This window comes from Psammomys obesus, unplaced genomic scaffold, assembly GCF_907164565.1.
Source record: "Psammomys obesus unplaced genomic scaffold, mPsaObe1.curated_primary_1811, whole genome shotgun sequence".
NCBI lineage: Eukaryota > Metazoa > Chordata > Mammalia > Rodentia > Muridae > Psammomys > Psammomys obesus.
The window spans coordinates 9197695-9216852 of record NW_026596152.1 but is presented as its reverse complement, the minus strand read 5'-3'; the positions used below and the strand labels follow the sequence as shown (position 1 = coordinate 9216852).

The 19158-nt window shown below is 48.0% G+C and overlaps 1 protein-coding gene and 1 long non-coding RNA gene across 2 annotated transcripts; one reads left to right on the top strand and one right to left on the bottom strand.

The window, feature by feature from the left end:
• Positions 1-1302: 1302 nt before the first annotated feature.
• On the bottom strand, positions 1303-17202 carry Tmem11 (transmembrane protein 11). The gene is made up of 2 exons (XM_055594088.1): positions 17070-17202; positions 1303-2194 (listed from the first exon to the last, which is right to left on the bottom strand). Exons 1-2 carry the CDS (start codon positions 17123-17125, stop codon positions 1678-1680), a joined length of 573 nt encoding a protein of 190 aa, XP_055450063.1. The 5' UTR covers positions 17126-17202; the 3' UTR covers positions 1303-1677.
• A 67-nt stretch (positions 17203-17269) lies between these two features.
• LOC129666810 (uncharacterized) lies at positions 17270-18316 on the top strand. The gene is made up of 2 exons (XR_008718656.1): positions 17270-17718; positions 17992-18316. It is a non-coding gene; the product is annotated as an uncharacterized LOC129666810 (long non-coding RNA).
• Positions 18317-19158: the final 842 nt, after the last annotated feature.

The following is a 19158-nucleotide window of genomic DNA, read 5'->3' as shown; positions in this document are numbered from 1 at the left end:
CAGCTTGGGAAATAGGAAGGAGCTGTTAGTACCTGGTTTCTATTTTGGGCGAGGGCATCTGCTTAGCTGAAATGAGGTCCACAGCCCACAGTCCCTCTGCCCCCGCCCACAACCTGAGGTGCTGAAAGAACATAGCCAGACCAGGTGACTGCTTGTTACAAAGGCCCCTCCCATGCTGTGCTTGCCCATCAGGCTCAGAGCCAGCCTTCTGTCACTAATTCACCTTGCAGAGACCTGTTCTCTGGGATTGCTTGTCCCATTAGTATTTTTACAGTACTTGGAATTAAGTAAAGGTTTCTTTCTGTTGTTCAAGATTTATTTATTTATTATGTATACAATGTTCTGTTTACGTGTCCACGTGCAGGCCAGAAGAGGGCATCAGATCCCATTATAGATGGTTGTGAGCCACCATGTGGTTGCTGGGAATTGAATTCAGAACCTCTAGAAGAACATCAGTGCTCTTAACCTCTGAGCCATCTCTCCAGCCCAGGCAAGGTTTCCTATACTTTTTATGGCCTTTTAAAAATGTCTCCCAAACTCTGGATCTCTATTACAAATGGCCCAATCACCCCTGAAAATTCTCTAAAGCCTTGCTTCCCTCACCTCCTGGTTAGGACCCCTTCCTGATGCTGAACAACACAACTTTCTATGGAGAGACTGGCTTGGCTATATCTACTACAGAAGCGCTATGCCCCCACCTAGTCTTTGTGCAGAAGATCATTTTGCTCTTACTTAAGAGCCTTAGATAAAAGACAGGGCATTTCTGTGAGTTCCAGGCTTGCCTGGTCTACGCAGCCAAGTTCCAGTACAGCAAGAAAGACAGTCTCAAAAAACCCAAACTAAAACAACAACAACAACAAAAAACTGTAAGAATCAGTGCCCTGGGCAGAAGCACCTTCTACAGCCCGAGGCACTGGGTTGAACTCAGGCTACATAGGAACAGCAGAGACTTCTGTTTGCTGTGCTCTCCTAAATTAGCCTTTGGAGAAGGGCTTCTGGGTTTGATGTTCTCAGGTGAGCCAAAGAGAGACGGAGGCCACTGTATCATACTATATCCTCAAACAGTTCTCACCAGTGCTAATCAGCAAGGCCAAGGGGGGAGGGGGCAGGACTGGGCTGCACCAACAGGCCAGAAGCCAGGATAGCTTGTCCTATTATGCCATGTGTTCTCTTTCTGGCAGGATGTTAGCTCTGGGGCCTTGCACGCTGCTGCAATGAGTCATAGCAGAGTGTGTCCACAGCACAGCCTGTCCCACACACAGTAGCAGCTGCAGGCACAGGCATAGAAAGAGAGAACAGAAGTTGAAATTCTCATAATTTTAATGGTCAATAGCTTCCGGTTGGCTTCTGAATGGTATAGTTAAACAATGTACTTAAGACACCCCACAGCGAGTTCACACCCCTCAGAAAGTAGCATTGGCTCCCATCCATATTCCATTGCCCAGTCAGACTTCCACAGCCTGGGACTGGCTCCTGGGTTATGGAAATAGACATCTTAGTGTAATGAACTGAATAAACCCCTGGCATACCCATGATCTGTTATTCCTGCTTAAAAAATAACAAGTATTAAACACGTTCCCAGGTGCTGTTGCTTCACAGAGAAAACCCAAAGTGTTGCTGTAGGAATCCGAGTCCTGTGGGCCCTGTGGTTCTGCTTCGCGTCCCACTCTCCTGCAGTCATACGGCGTAGAGCTCATAAACCTTCTTTACACAGTACACCAGGGCAGCCAATGCTATTGTGTTGTGCAGTCTCTTTCTGTGCAGGTCGTCCTTCCGAACCAGCACCACTGGCGTGGAGGAGGTGAGCGTGTGCAGAGGCAGACGGGACAGTTTATAGGCATCATACTCCACCTGGTACTTGCAGCAAGGGTCAAACTGCCAGGAGATCCCATAGAGGGTACAGCAGGCCAGGCTCAGCACACCAGCAGGCAGGGAGATGTAGTGGGAGTAATCCAGGGGCAGTGCCAATGGGGTGAAGAGGCAGGCAGTACCTGCCAACACAGCCGTCTTGTGCAGGCAGTTGCCCACGGTGATCCAACGTGCTGTCTCATCTCCAATTCGGGTGGGCTCTATCACAATGTACTTGTACTGGGCTTCCAGTGCCTGCTCCAGCTCATACTCAAACTGGTCCTGGGCATTCTCCCCACTGTAGATTTCATGTACTATGTAGCAGTCTGTGGCTGACAGGCTAACCCTTTAGTGGAGAGAAAAAGACAAGGAGGTTAGGTTAAATGATCTAGCTTATTTTGGTATGCAGGATTGGACAAATGTTTGCCTCAGCCTCAAGGACATCCCATGTATAGGATCATTTGCTTCAGAACCCAACCTACGAGACAGCATTTTCCCCCCTGGAAGAAATGGTGAAACAAAAAGGTCACAGAGGTGGGCAGGTGTGGTGGTCCGTACCTTTGATCTCAATATCTGGAGGTGGAGGCAGGCAGATCTCTGTGAGTTCAAGACCACTCTGGTCAACACAGGGAGTTCGAGATAGCTAGAGCCACATAGTGAGAGACTGTTAAAATACTCCCCTCAAAAAACAAAAACTACAAAAAAAAAAAAAAAAAAAAAAAAAAAGGTTCTCTCAAAAAAAGAGAGAGACACTACTCAAATACAGGATGGAGGGGGACCTCATATCCAGACCAGCACCCCTTTAGTAAAAAGGCACTGGCTTGACTCAGGCAATGCAAATGCTACATCAGTGGCTGGGCCCATCAATTAAGCTGGGCTCAGGAAAGGCTTAATTAAATCACAAGCCCCAAGCCAGCAAGGCACCAGGGAGAAAGCTATTCCCTAGGGTGGGACCAGAAGCCTCAGCGTGGGATTGGAGGTGGCTCAGAGACGAGCTTGCCTAGTGTGCACAGGGCCACTGGACTCGGGCCTAACACTACAAAAAAATAAAAAGAAGCCACAGCTTTGGGGCATGGCCAAAGCAGCCTGTCCATTGGCATACCATGTTGCAGGCTGCCTGAGTACCCCCAGGAAGCTGATCACCCCAACTAGAAAGCAGATTTTCCCTTGGAAGTCTTATGTAGAATTTCTCCATTTAGAGTAAATTCCAGAGGGGAGGAAGGTGAGCAGGCCACTGCAGCTGTTTCTTTATTTTCAGACATTTCTAGCCATTAAATAAGCTTGAGGTCATTCCAGCTCAAAGTCAAAGTTAAGACCAGCCATGGTGGCACACACTTGGAATACCATCACTCAGGAGTCTGCATTAGAGTTCCAGACTGGCCTGAGCTGCACAAGGAAACCCGGCCTCAAAAAACAAAGTCCCTGATAACTCTATTCTCAAGCGGGTGCACCCATGGCCAAGAGATTCCCTTTTTGTCTCATGTCTATCGGCCAATAAAAGCCAAAGCACCAATTTACACTGCCTTCTATGAAACTGAGATTCCAGACAGAGCCACTTCCAAACCACCCAAGTCCTGCCCGCTTTCAAAGCGGGCACAGAGCACAGCATCTGAAGAAAGCCCTCCACCCCCACCCTCATGTGGAACACTCGAGGAAAATGTGGGTTCAAGTTGGGATTGCAGAGCTCTTACAAGGCCAGTCAACTTCAGTCAAGCCTTCCCTACCCCACAGGCTGTGGCCACCCTGAACACAGGAGAAACAGTCTGTCCCAGGAAGGCACATCCAGCAACTGCAACAGATACTTCCCAGCCAGTCCCAACACCTTCTGCATGCCTAGCTGCCATCCAGCCTACCCAGGCCAGGCAGAGAGCCTATCTCTTACTATTTGTCAAGACAAATGAGTGGGTGTGTTTGTGATTATAGCAGACGTGTAGACATGGGAGGCCAGTGCTCCATAAGACGAGTTGACATGAAGCAGTGACATGAAGCAGACACAGGGAAGAAGAGCTCTGAGTCACTGGGTCGTGACTCTCACAGGTCTCAATGCAAGCAGCTTTGTGAACATCATAACTTAATAGCACATATAAACACAAATGCCCATCCAATCCTCATATCCCTAAACTGGTTCTGTAGACCAGCTAACCACAGCCCTTCCCCATCTGCTATGGACTTGGCCTAACTATACAGCATGAAAAGCAAAGTGGGCCAACAGAGGAAGGAGTGTCAAGGTCACAGGTAGATAGCACCTATACACCCATGGGTACCAGAGATACCAATTCTTCAGGGACAGCCAGTTAAAAAAGTAGTCCTGACAGGCACGGCCATGGTCATGCCTTTAATCCAAGCACTCAAGAGGCAGAGGCAGGCTGATCTCTGAGCTCATGGCCAGCCTGGTCTACAGAGTGAGCTCTAGAACAGCCAAGAAAAACTGTCAACAGACAGAGAAACTCTCTCGATTGAACAAAAACAAGAGTGTGGAGTCTCCTTTGGGATGGTTGAATCTTTAAAGATTTATTTTATGTATATGAGTGCTCTGATAGCATTATACCTTCCTGACAGAAGGGGGCACCAGACCCTACTATAGATGGGTGTGAGTCACCATATTGTTGCTGGGAATTGAACTTGGGACTTCTGGAAGAGCAGCCAGTGCACTTAACCACTAAGCCATCTCTCCAGTCCGGGATGGTAAAATCTTTAGAAAGTATATTTCCAAGAAGAAAACGTCACATTCAAACCAAACATCCATGAAGCACATGCCTCTACACTGAAGCGCATGTGATCAGACAAGGCACCAGCACCCTACTTTGTTAAGCACTGGTAGGAGGGGTGCTGTGTAACATGGCATATGTGGGTTTTGAAGGGCTCAGGTTGGTGATGAACTACCCAGGAGCCGGGCGACTCTAGCCATCTTTCAACCACTCCAGGCCAAGTGGCTGGCTTTCACATCTGAGTCAAGTGTGTCCTGGCTCAAAGGCCAGGTAATGAAAATGCTTGGTCTCCACACCAATGGGAGACGGAGGTAGGACAGTGAAGGCAGGAGCAACCACAATGCTAGTAAGTATTTGGGAATGCCAAGAAGAAACACTGTTTTGTATGCTCACTACAAAAAATCAGTAACAAAAATGTTTTTGAGCTACCACCAACTGGTCTCAAGTTGGAAGGTGAAGGCCCTAGGCCTTAAATCCTAAGAGATCTGGCCACAGGTACATGGAAACAGATTAATAATAATAATGATGATACCAGCTGAGTATCTCTTATGCCTCAGTGTTCCGGCCTTTGGATATGTTCCGGTACCCCTAGTCAACATACATAATAAGATGACATGAGGACAGGACCCAAAACTGAAGAGGAATTCACTGCTTTTTTTCCTTGCCTTATAGAATCTGTGTGAGCTAGTTATATCAACTTGAAACAAGCTAAAGTCATCTGAAAAGAAGACCTCAATTGAGACAATGGACAATGCCTCCTTATAGTCCAATTGCAGGGCACTTTCTTAATTAGTGATTGGGGGAGGGGGTCAGGAACCCCACTGTAGGGGCTTCCATCTGTGGAACCTACATTCTCTAAGAGTGTGGGCTGATGTAGTGGGTGCCTGTGGCCCACGCTCCTGCTGACTGTGAAGAGCCATGGTATTGACTGCAGGGTACAACTGAGAAAGACGGACATAGGTTTCTGTAGCAACCCTTACTGACCCCCCAAAGGAACAAACAGCCTAGACAGAAAGCCAACGAAGAGAACTCTTTAAAAAAATGTGATAATGGGCTGGAGAGATGGCTCAGACGTTAAGAGCACCAGCTGCTCTTCCAGAGGGCCTAAGTTCAATTCCCAACAACCACATGGTGACTCAGAACCATCTATAATGAGATCTGGTGCCCTCTTCTGGCATGCAGGTGTACATGCAGACACAACACTGTATAAATGAATGAATGAATGAATTTTAAAAAGATTGTGATAAGGACACTGAAGTGTAGTGCTCCACAATGAATGGCTTCTGGTGGAAGTGAGGGCAGGGAAAGACTCAGTTTTGTTTTGTTTTATTTTGTTTTGTTTTGTTTTAAAGGGGTTGGCCACTGGTATATGGGAACACAAACTAGACCTTTTTTTCCTAGTGGGATCCCAAGGGTGTGGAGGGGGGCAGACCTGGGAGGACTGGGAAGTGAGGGTGCTTGGGGTTCATGATGTGAAATTCCCAAATAATAAAACTATTAAGAAAAGAAAGAGAGAAAAAGAAAGAAAAAGAAAAAGGAAGGAAGGAAGGACGGGCAGAAGGAAGGAAGGTTGAGCAGGCCATGAGGAGCAAAAGTATTCCTCCTTGGCCTCCATATCAGTTCCTGCCTCTAGGTTCCAGCCTTGCTTCAGTTCTTGTCCTGACTTCCTTCCCTGATGGATGGACTATGGACGAGGAAGTGTTAGCCAAATAAACTCTTTCCTCCAACTTGCTTTGGTTTCAGCACAGTCATAGTAATCCTAAGTCACAAGCGAACCTAAGAGATTTCAAATGGTATTTCTGGTGTACTGCACTGTGACTACCTGTCATGTCAATGATGGGGTGTGGGATTTTCCACTTGTGGCATCAAATGAGCAGTTTCAAAGTTTGAAGCTTTTCAGATTAGATATGTACCATCTGCAGCTGATCAGAATCTTGAGCTTTTTACTGTATGTACCCCTGCAATGATGCTCCAATGTGAAATGGCAGCTGAGAGTCAGAGAAATTGAGTCAAGGGAAAAAGGCAAAATGGAAAACCCTGTTTATAACACACTCGTTTTGTCTGTGTTGTGTGCATGTCTGCGTAGGTCCTTGAGTAGGTGTGTGCATGCGGAGGCCGGAGGCCTGAGGCCAGTGTCTGATGTTTTCTCTATTCTCTCCACCTCCCCCTACTCGACATGGTTTCTATTTGCAGCCCTGGCAGTCCTAGAACCTTGAACTCAGAGATCCACCTGCCTCTGTCTCAAGTGCTGGGATTAGAGGCATATGCCCTGACAGCCTGGCTCCACCTTGTTTGTTGAAACAGGGCCTCTCACTGACCCTTGAGTTTGTCAAGACTGGCAGGCAAGTGAGACTTCCAAGGGTCCCTCTGTATCTTCCCTCCCCAGCACTGGGGTTACAGATACTGGTCCCCACATCCAGCTTTTATTTAAGTATCCCTCCTGCAAGCAGGGCACACACCTTACCCACGGACTCCTCAGCCCCTGTAGGGTGTTATTTTAGTTATCTACCTGATTACATAAAGGCACCTGAATATTTATAGAAGACAAGGATGTCTAAGAATAGGGCTATCATTCACTTGGAGGGAACTGAGTAGCCTGGGGAAATAAAGGGAGCCCCTTTTCACTAAATAAATGACCTTGGACCCTGCACTTGGCAGTCTCTGGTCCTTAATTAAAAACACTGTCCTATGCACTTTGCTAACAGTGGGTGAGGGTTCACCCTATCCTAAGCCTTCAGTGCAGCAGGTGGCAACCCTGCTCCAGTACCTCAGGTCATGGGCCTGCTTCCCTCCTGCTACCTGCAACAGCTCTGGCATGCCTAGACCAACCAGTTTTGGGTAAGGGAGGGGGATAGTTAGCAGAGGAGTCACGTGGAAATGCTGGCACTGTAGCCAAAAAGCAGCTACATAAGAGAAACTCTTCAGTCCATACCCTGTCCTGCCTGGGATAGAGGTGGCTTGAGAGTGGCTGCACAGAGGGTGCTCTAGTTCCCACACACACACACAAGGCCAAATCTCAGTCTCCCGAAGCGTGAAAACACATGTTCAAGAGCAAGTCCGTTCAGAGCTGTGCTGTATGGTGGAGCAGAGTCTACCTGGTAAGTGAAGAGGAAGTAACCTGGTCCGCCCACGGCTCAGGTGGCGGGCGGCTGGCACCCTGTAATGGGGATGCACAGTGGGGTCCTCTCATGCTTCACTTAGGTACAGAGCTACAAGGCCTGTCTTTAACTGTGAAGAGTAAGACAATGAAGCTTCATAAGCAAGATGCAAGATGATCCTCTGTCTGGGGGAGCTATGTGGGACAAGGCAAGACTTGTTTCCTACTTAGAAAGTTGCGTGCTAAGTGCAAGTTTTTGGTTTAGTTTGTTTTTGTTTTCAAATAGGGCTAACCCCTGGCTGGCCTTGCTCACAGAGATCTGCCTGCCTCTTTGGATTAAAGATGTGGGCAAGTTTTATTACTATCTGTGATAAAATATATGTAACAAAATGTAGCACCTTGTTAAATACAATTACATCATTAAACAACAATCTCCAGAAGGTATAAATCTAAAATCATACCAGTTGGCCCACCCCCTTGTACCCACTGTTCTATCTCTATGAGTTCAGCTATTCTACTTACTACACATTCATGGAACCTCATATTTGTCCTTTTGTGGCTTGTCCATTTTGCTTAAATAATGTTTTCTTTTAAAACAACACTTAGTTCTTCTTCTTCTGGAGACAGGGTCTCACTACGTAACCCTAGTTGCCCTGGAACTTGTTATTTAGACCAGGCTGGCCTTGAGTGCTAGGACTAAAGGTGCGTAACATCATGACTGGCTAATGCTCCGTTATTTTGTATGTATGTGCATGCATGGAAGTCACAGGACACCTTGCAGATGTTGGCTCTCTCCTGCCCTATGTGGGTTCCCAGGCCAGACCTCTAACCAGGCAAATGTTTTTACCTGCTGAGTCATCTTTTTGGCACTCAATTTTCAATTCTATTGGACAAATACCCAGAGTTAGAGTTGCTAGGTTACACAGTAATTTTATTTTCAAAATTATGGTTATTTTATGTGCATTGGTGTTTTGCTTGCATGCATGTCTGTGTGAGGGTGTCTATCTTGAAGTTACAGGCAATTGTGAGCTGCCATGTGGGTGCTGGGAATTGAACCTGGGTCCTCTAGAACAGCAATCAGTGTTCTTAACCGCTGAACCATCTCTCCTGCCCTTAAAATTCTATTTTTAATCTTGAAGACTTATGAGCCTATCTTTAACAGTGGCCCTACAACTTTACCTTTCCATTAACAGTGAATCAATCCAGCTGGTCTTTGCTACTTTGTGTTCTTTTTCCCACCCTTTATATCCCCACCCTCTTTTACTCCAGAACACTAGATAGGAAAGAAACAAGGATAGAGGGGAGAGAGAAAATCCAAAATCCCTGAATCTAATTTCTGTCCTTTTGTTTCTTTTTGACCAAGGCTACTAACAAAACCCAAACAACCTTCCTAAATGAGCAACAACCACCGACCCTGCCTCTCAAGGCCCTAGCATTCATATACTCTCTGAAAAAGTTCCCAGAATTCCTAAGTCACACAATGGCAGAAACTATCTGCAGCTGATAAAACCATGGCCTCTGCTAGAGCAGGAGGCTCAGCTGCTACAAACAGTCCAAAGAAGCCCACATCCCTACACCTAGGATTAAAACTTATCCCACTGGGAGACAGAGGAAGATGGATTTCTGTAGGCTCAAGGCGCCAACCTGTTCTACAGATCAAGTACCAGGACAGCCAGGACTACAAAGAAAAACCCTGTCTCAACAAAACAAAACAAGACAAAAGGCTCAAGTAAGCTATATATGGAGCATGTATCTAAGACTGTACACCAAGAGGCCATTCTCTTCCAATGATGGTCCAATAGGTGACCTTTTATTTTCACTGAGATTTTCTATTTAAAATCAAATCAAGAGGTCTGTGATGGCTCCATGGATCAAGGTTCTTGTGGCCATCCTTGAAGATGAATCTGATCCCTGGGACCACCATGTTTGAGGAAAGAGAACCAACTCCAACAAGTTGTCTCTGACCTCCACATGCACACTGTGGCATGGACTGCACACAAATAAATGTAAAAGAAAATTTAAACTACAACAAAATAAAACAAACAAGCACGTGCATGCAGAGGTCAGAGCAGGATGATAGGTTGGAGTCTTCCTGTCTTTCTGTATCCCTCCCTTGAGGCAGGACACTTATGGGAAAAGCAAATAAAATGTGGGGTCTTTCCTGTCAAAGAATTAAATGAAATAATGGACGTTTCAACATTCGCTGCATCCTACACCTCCTTCAGCTAGGTTTGGGTTTCTCTTCCCACCACTGCCTGTGGGCTTATTCTTCCTAGTTCTAGGAGCTGTGCTCTGGGACAAGCCCATAACCTAACATTTGTCTAAGATTACAGAATGCTGCAGTGACAATTTTGGATTCTTTAAAAACACAGAAATATTGCCAGGTGCTGTGGCACATGCAGCACTCTGAGAGGCAGAGGCAGGAGGATCTCTGTGAGTCTGAGGCCAGCCTGGTCTACAAAGTGAGTCTAGGACAGCCAACGATACGCTGAGAAACCTGTCTCGAAAACAAAGCAAAACAGAACTATTAATCCCAGGCGTGGGGCTGTTTCGCAGCAGCTAAGTTTTACCTCGTGCTCTAGCAGAGGTATGATTTTTGCCAGCTGCAGTTTCTGGGCTTGTGCGATGTTTAGAATGCTGGGACGTTTCAGAGGGTACAGAAATGCTAGGGCCCGGAGAGGCAGCGGCGGGTTGTTAGTTGGCTGTGGCTAGTCGTTGTTGTTGAGGTATGTTAAGTAATCGTGTGCAAAGGAGAAACAACAAACAAGAATTTACACAGATGTCCTGACAGCGAAGATCAGACCTGACCCAAGGAACTCGACGCCCTAATCAGCAGGTAGTCTAATCATAACGCTCCCCCCTTTCCAACCCCGACCTTACTCAGGGATCCTTTTTTCTCTTATCTAGTGTTAGGGGATTGAAAGGGTGAGAGAAAAGTGGAGAAGGGTGGCAGAAAGAACCCATAAAGCAGCTATCGCCAGATACAGTATGTACTCATGACTGTAGCTCCTTATCAAGTGCTACTTTTTTGTTAGCAGATTCCGTAAACTGTGAGGCTGTGCTGGTGTGCTTGCATGGCTGGCTTGATACGCAGACGGACCCTCTTCTGTAGAACAAACCCTTCTGTTTTGCTCTTTGCACTGTATAGCCATTTCCCTGAGACCCCAGACCCATTTCTAATAGCACTAAACCAGAAGCTTGCCATTTGGCTTGGCTAGCATGCCCTCAGGACCTCTGCCCCTCTCCCGCTAATGCTGGAGTAACAGTACAGTCAGCCATGCCCAGGCTCTCACGTGAGTGCGAAGAACTTGAACTCAGGGACAAGCACTCTCACCCAGGCGGGCTACCTCCCCAGCCCTCTGCTGATACATTTCCTTCCTCCCCTTTTGGTTTTTCAAGAGAGAGCTTCTCTATGTAGCCCTGGCAGTCCTGGACTCACTTTGTACCAGGCTGGCCTTACAGAGATACACCTGCCTCAGCTTCCTAGTGCCAGGATTAAAGGAGCACACCACCACTGACCAATTATATTTTTTTTTCCTTAAAAAGAAAAATCTCAGCTAGGCTTGGTGAAAACATACTTTAGTACCAGCTACCTAGAAGGCTAAGGCAAGAAGACCAAGTTCCAAGTCAGCCTGAACACACAGGAGAGAAACAAAAACAAATCAAGCTGGAGGTGTAGCCTGGTGGATAGTGCTTGCACAAGGTCCTGATTTTGATCCCCAGCACTGCGTCAGAAACCCAGCTCATCTTTTACTACATAAAAGTTCCATGCAAGCCTGATTTACATTGAGACCTTGTCTCAAAGACAAAACCCAAAATTTATTCAACAAATCTGTACCTCTTAGAGAAAGAGACCAGATACCCATGGGATTCCCACTGCTAAAGCAAGGAGGAAGTGGCTCGCTTCCCACTCTGGTATCTGCTCTGTGCCTACATAGAAGTTACAGAAGCAAGCCTCCGGGCTAATAGTCTCTGTGAGCAGGAAGGATCCCCTATCTGTGTTCTGGCCATATCCTACAGTTCTGCCGGGAACAGGACAATTCTATTTCCTTGTTTCGTTCAAGAAAGCCTGGTATCACGTGCTTGTCAGGGTGGGGAGGTGTCTCTCCAGACACAGAACTCAATCTGACAGCTCACTTCCTAGGCACCAGATTCCCAGGGTTCAAGCAGAAACTCACATGTCTTTAGGCTAGTAACTGGTGCTTAGCCTTTTATTTTTTAAACTGACGATGTTTCCCTCAAGATATTCCCCATGTATCTCTGCCTGAATGCAACAGGCTCCCAAGAATGTAATGAGTGACAGGAGGAGAAAAACTATTGTGGCAATTAAGGTATCTGTGGCCTGAAAATGTGGAATACAGCCAGCAGTCAAGCTGCCTTGTTTGTCTGTTTGTTTTCAGATCTGGCCTCACTATGCAGCACTGGCCGACCCCAAACTCAGATCCATCTGTCTGTCTTCCAAATGCTAGGACTAAGCCACCTCAACCATCACACTACTCTTCACCACTGAGCCATCTCTGAACACACACAGAGATATAGAGACACATTTTATTTTATTTAGTATGTGGGTGTTTTGCCCAAGGAGGCTAGAAGAGGACCATAAATGCTCTGGAACAGACAGCCATGAGGCTCCATGTGGAAAACCCAGGTCCTCTGGAAGAGCAGCCAGCGCTCCTAAATGCTGAAGCCATTTCCCCACTTGGCCTGCACATCCTTACTGCTGGAGCAGAGGGCTTCTCAGTCACCAGGGCAAATGGTACTGGGCTTGCTTGAATGAAACAGTCCCCTTCTCAGCGGGACTGTAGGACAGAGGCAGCACTATACAGCCAGGAGACCCTTAGCTGCCACTGCAGCACCACCCTTCTAGAGAACACCAGTTTCCAACACCCACACAAGGCAGCTCGCAGCCCCTGGCAACTCCTCTCTTCTGGACTTCACAAGTGCTCTCTCACATGGGCACTCATGCAAACACACCCTTAAAACAAATCTTGGGGGGAAAAAGAAAGAAAAAAAAAATCTTGCTGGGAGTTGGTGACACACACCTTTAATCCCAGCACTCAAAAGGCAGAGGCACGCAGATTTCTGAATTTGAGGCTAGCCTGGTCTACAGAGTGAGTTCCAGGACAGCCAGGACTACCCAGAGAACCCCTGCCTCAAAAAAAAAAAAAAAACAAAAAAACAAAAAACAACAACAACAAAAAAAACACAAAACAAGCCCACAAATGTTTAGTGCTCTCACAGGTATGTATTCTGAGTATCTCCTGACCCTCCACCTGCCCCATTTCCTCCACCCTCCCTTTCTGTTGCCCCCACTTCAGAGTTACTCTCATTTAAGTCCAAGGGCATAACACCCTGCTACCCTAAGCCAGTTTCCCTGGGCTCCCAGGGTACTGCAGGAGTGTGAGGACCTCGCTGGGTGGGAGGGCAGGAGCAAAACACACTGATAGAGTAAAAGCCTCATCCCTCTGACACAAAAACAGACACAGGCAACGAGTAGCCCCACAGCCGGGAGACATGCAGATCTTCTGCACAGTTCTCACCTGAAGAACTGTGGTGAGAACTCAGCGGTTACTGGCTTCCCCCAGGAACTCTGTGCCCATTCAAGTTGCTGTCGGCACAAGGACCCAAAACAGAGGCAGCATGAATGTTCCTTGTGGGTTGCTGGCTCATGAATCACACTTTCCAACCCAGCCACAGCTTTTCGCCCACTGAAGCAAGCCACGGCAAACTCAAGCTAAGCAGAGGCCTCAGGCTGTTGCTCCTCCCTGGACACTGCCAACCCTACCTTTCTCAGAGGTGGGTGGGATCCACTGGAATGAGCTTGCAGAACAGAACCATAGAAAGCAGATATCAAAGTAAGCAGAACCCAGACTACTTGAGTAAAACCCAGGAAAATAGAAATACACCCCAAAGGCTGGACAACGGCAGAATGGTAGACTTATACATTCAGGTCTGTGAGCAGAGCATGTGGCAGAATTCCTCCACCCCCTATAGCCCGACCCCGTGGCTATAGATTGACTTTGGTGTATGTCCCAGGCCTGTTCATCTCATCCAGACCAGGAGGAAGAATCCTACCACATACAAAAGCTAGAATGGGAACTTTTTGACATAGTAAATGCTTCAAATCTCTGGAGTCCCCAACTGTAAAAGGGAAGGTCAGAGGAGAAATGGGGTCTATTTATCAGCTAGGAATGTAAACCAACCTGTCCACATGACTGTTCTGCTGGAGTAGGTACTAACCCTACACTGGCCACTGGGACCTTGTCGCCCCCCCCCCCCCGTATTCACAAATGACATGGTCTTCGAAGAGAAAGTGGCAGGAAAGGCAATGGAGGCATCTAACCCCAAGATAACTGGCTGCCTAACAAACACACAGAAGAGGGGAAGGAAATGTGAATACCCCAGGCCACCCTGTATCATGATCAGATACAGATCAAGGACCTTCACAAGATCATCAGAAAAGGCACTCGGAGTACAGGGCTATACTCACATTCCAACAACCATGGAGATCTCAGGGATGCTCAGGGGCGCTGAGAGCAGCACCGAGTAGCCCAAGAAAGGATAGGCAGGGCTGTCTGAGAGTTGGTCCAGGCTGGCACACACGTGGCAGAATACAGATACCTGCTCTGCTTTCCTAGATGGGTAAGTATGCCTCAGAGGCCAGCGGGACAAACGGCAATCTGCTGTGCTCGCTGTCAGTATGCTCAACTTTGGACAAGAATTCAGGTTACAGCTCAGAGTTTGATGTTCTTCATTACAAATACTGTTGTTTCCCTAGATTTAATGGAGTGGAGAAAAAAAATCAACACACAAGCAGCTCTCAGTTTGCTCCTCTCCCCTTCCAATTTCAGTCTAGAGCAGTACTGTCCCTATCTACTGCACTGATGAAAAAGTTCTCTCTATGCTTAGACATTAGGCCACAGTGAGTTTTGGGCATGTGAAACATGGTCTATGATCTATGAGATAAACTTTTCAGTGTATTTAACTTTAACTTCAATGTAATCACCACATATGGTGGCAGCTACTAAACTGCTGTAATTGTCACTCTGCTCTAGGACTAGCTTGTTTCTGGACTTAAGAAGCAGGAAAAGCAAGAACCATTACACACTAAGCTGCCAGTCAGCACCACGCAGGGCCTTAAATACAACATATGCTCCAGAGAATGCAGCCACTGGCAAATACGATGTCTGTTCAGAGCAATGCCCATTCCAGCCCTCGCCCCAGACCACATAGCATCTCCTTCAGTTTCAGTGTAGGGGCAGACAGGAAGGTGTGAGCAACTCTGGCAGTGTTCTTAACATGAAGCTGAAATTTGAGTCAGGCCAAATGTGACATGGAACAAAGTCACTTAGGATCCATAAACAGCTTACTTGTGTCATGAGAGCCAATAATACTCTCAGTCCTCAAAATCTATGGTGCTGAGCATACAATTATTCTGGCTTGCTCCACCCAGTCAGGCCACCAAGTGAGCAGGAATGGAGGTGTGCCCAGAAGTCAGCTTGCTAGCCAGGAGGGGGTTAGGTTTCCATGCACTGCTGAGAGTGGGAGGGCCTTAAGGAGATGGAACCCTGAGACTGAGTCCTTTGGGAAGGGCCTTCCCACAAAGGCAAACAGAGGGGTCACCCCCAGTCACTACACACTACCTAGAAGGAGGGCAGATGGCAACTCTCAGATCATAAAATCAGGTATCCCATTCCTGGCAAGCACACATCTGCACTGAAGGCAGAACCTTCAGCTCCTGGCCAAAGGTCACAACCTGAACACCTACCTACAGGACCCAGGGAGATAACCTCAATCAGTCCAGATGTCAGGTGAGAACCAAACAGCAGTTGTTCTGAAGAGAGTCAGCCACTATCTAGTTTTATAGTAAAATGTGTCTTCATTTAATTTAAATTCCATTAAAGCTGTTGAAGCTCAATCACCAAGGACTGGACTCATACTATGGGTGGCTGGCTGACAAACTTTTCTATTTTCTTAGGTAGTCTTGCAAGGCTCTTCCTGTCCCATGATCGAGGGAGGCATCCATGTTTGGTCCTTTCCCTCTGTATCCAAGATTAAGAGTATGGCAGGGTGTGGTATTGTAGGGTGTGGTGTACACACCTTTGATACTAGCTCTGGGAGGCTGAGGCAGGCTGATCTCTGTGAGCTCAAGGTCAGTTTGGGCAACAGAGTGAGTTTCAGGACAGCCAAAGTTACATAGTGAGACCCCGACTCTAAAAACAAACAAAGCATAGCTTTGTCTGATCCTGAGTTTTCTAGGAAGGTCCTTCCTTGTTATTAAGAGGCTGAAATTAAAATCCTGAAATCATTCTTTAAGATTTAAGGACGTGGAAGACATCAAGATAACCTCTTTTTTAGTGTTCTTATCTAAGAAATTAGTGGAAGTTAGAAAAACCACTCCTTCCTTGCCACTGCTTTTCCATAAAAACGGTAAAGGCAGAATGGATTGTTTTGTATAAGCTCAAGAAAACGCTAGCAATCAGTTGCCAAGCAGAAAGAAGAATCGTGTGGGATGGGAAAGCTCTCTGTAGGCAATAGCAAGGAACATGGGATGCATCAGTCAAAAAGGAACAACGCAGATTAGTTGAGACATAACTTTTATGGTTAACAGCACTCATCGAAAAAAGGGGGGGGGCAAACTTTCTTTTCTTCTGACATCCACAGTCAAATGTGGAGGACTTAATAAAACTGGGCAAGTTAATCCATTAGCGCCACCGACATTCACCCACCTCTTCAAACTTCTAGTGGCTGAACAGTTTAGTTTCTAGTAACCTGCCAGTTAAAAACACTTCCCGGAGGGGGGGAAAAATCTACAAGTTCAACATGAAACACGCCAACTACTCTTGTCCTCGGGAAATCACTGGAAGAAACACACCCCTAGCGCCCCCAAACACATTCAGTAGAAAAGGTCACTTTAAAGGACTTAGGGCAGAAGCGCTTGAAGAGAACCCACAAAGCGTGGCGATGACTGCCGCTCCGCAGGCGGCCAGGCACAGGCTCCTGGAGGCGCGCCCGGCACGTTGCTGCTCTCAGCAAACGCCCCTACAGCACGCCGCCCCGCGATCTCTACCCTCCTCCTCTCCCAGGAGCCATCCACGCCACCCTGGGCGCCCAGGCCGAGACAGCCACGTGCGCGAGCCGGCGGCCCAGAGCTCGCACGTCGCTCCGTAGGATAGCGTGGCGGACCCCGCAGCCGCTCACCCCCGTTCACCGCTCTCCTGGTGCTGGTCGCCGCCCCTCCTTTTCGCGCTCCCCTCGTTCCTGGGCCGTCGCGCCAACCCGCCGCTCCTCCCACACCCAAGCCTCCGCGGACTGGGCCCTGCACGCGGCAGGCACACGATCCAGAGTCGCGCGCCGCACAGAAGCCTCGCCGACTCTGCGGTCGGCCTACACCTGCGGTCGCGAGCCCAGCTTACCTCTCTCGGGAGCCGCCGCCGCCCGGACCCAAACGCCTCCTTCCCCACGCGGCCATCTTGGAGATCCTCGGCTCCTCCGGGGCTGAAGCCGACGCGGCTCGGGGCGCGCGCGGGCCGAAGGGAAACGTAGTCCGGTGAGCCGCTCTTTACGCGATGGGAATGTAGTCGCGATGTAGTCGCGAGCGGACTACAATGCCCACAATGCCGCACACCGGAAGCCTGTTGTAAGCTGCCGCGCGCAAGAGGGCGAGGGGTGGGCTCCGCCAGGGAAAGAGTCTCCAAGTCGCAGAATGCTAGGAGCTGCGCCCACCGTCTGGACGTCCTTGGGCGCCCAGAGCGAGTAGCTGAAGGAGAGCGGAAAGAAAGCGCCTACCACTCCCAGAGCGCTTCGCGCGGCCACCCCGCCCCACGGCCTGAGAGATCCAACCCTTGGCCCCGGCCCTCTGCCCTTCACTGTGGCCCTGGGCGCTAGGCGCTTCCTCTGACACGTTACGGTGACTTGAGCAGCTTAACCTCCATGTCTCTCTTCCCAACTGCAGACTGCAATTCGTGCGCCCCCAGTTTGAAGGTTACTTCTGTCTCCGCAGTGTCAACCGTTCCCCTTTCCTGACCGGAACTTGCCAGGCTGACAAATTCGGAGATTTTGAAGGTCTGTACGTGCGCTTGGCTTAAAATGCCTTTTTCTCCCAGTTAGTTTTTATGCTTCAAGACCTGGACCTGTCTGGTTTCTAGTTAATTGAATATGCAACCCCGCCTCCAACCGCCAAACTCTAGCACAAAGCAAGTGTGACAGAAGAGTAAGGATATGTAGAGAAAAACATAATAAGAGTAAGGGTCAGCGGTTAAAAGCACTGACTGCTTTTTCAGGGGACTCTGGGTCAATTCCTGGCACATGGCGGCTAACAGTACTCTGTTGTTCCAGTACCGTCCGACGCCCTCTTCTGGTCTCACGAGGACTGCACACGTGTACCGCACAAACATACACAAAAACCACCCGGACACATAAACTCAAGGCAGTTGATAGTGCCTGCAAACCCTTCCCTGTCTGGGCTACTGTATGAAGCAAGCAGGCATGAGAAAAACTTGGCCTACAGAAGGCAGGTGGTATATAAATAGCCTATAAAGGGTCATGAGATTCCTGGCTAAGGACTCGAGTTTATGCATTTCTCCAGATTACTAGCTCATTCCCAACCTCCTGAGTGTCTTTGTAAATTTTTAAATAAATTGCCTCAATTGTTGACTATGTATCTCTGATACAGTTCTTTGTCCTGATATACAAGAATTTAGACTTAAGCAGGTGGCCCCTGTGACTCATCTTGGAGGGTAAAAACCTGTGCTAGTAATCATTTCCCGTTTTCCCCTTTCTTATTTACACTACTCTTTTACTTTCCCAGGATCGTTTTAAAGTCGTGGGAAAGTTCTCTGCTCTCTAGAACCCTGATAACAGTGCAGGGTATGCTCCCTTTCCCATGATTCTTCACTTCTCTTCTGCCACCTCTGGTGTCCCACAGTCACTGCCTAGGGAAGCCTGGACCCTCTTCCCCAGCCTACGGTGACATGAGCAACAAAACAACAACAAAAAGTGCACTGACCAGGGGCACTGAGAGTCAGCTGCCGAGGAGGGTCTGCCTTTATTGGGAGGCCTGTTGTTCCAGTGCCAACTCTGAGAAGTGGTGGATCCCATTGGGGATTTATGCTCCTGTCTCAGTTTTGTTTCCCGTTGCTGTGATAAAAATGCCCTGACAAAAGCCACTTACGGGAGAAGAAGGTTTATTTGGTTCATGCTTCAGGTTAGAATCCATGGTGGTTTTAATGATAATGGTCCCCACAGGCTTATATATTTGAATGTTTGGTTCCCAGTTTTTACTGTTTAGGGAAGAATTAGGAGGTGTGGCTTTACTGTGGAAGGTGTGTCACTGGGGATGAGCTCTGACATTTCAGAAGCCTTGTCCCTCTCTCTGCCTGGTGGTGGTTTCAACATGTAAGCTCTCAGCTACTACTCCAACACCATGCTGCCTGTTTGCTGCCATGCTCATCACCATAATGGTCATGGATGCACCCTGGGAAACTATAAACCAGTCTCTAATGA

Bases quoted from the DNA above. Each gene is read 5' to 3' on its own strand.
- Tmem11 (XM_055594088.1), bottom strand. From the start codon at position 17,125: ATGGCCGCGTGGGGAAGGAGGCGTTTGGGTCCGGGCGGCGGCGGCTCC. The intron at 2,195-17,069 runs GTAAGCTGGGCT...TCTCCACTAAAG, and splicing joins GGCGGCGGCTCCCGAGAGAG to GGTTAGCCTGTCAGCCACAG.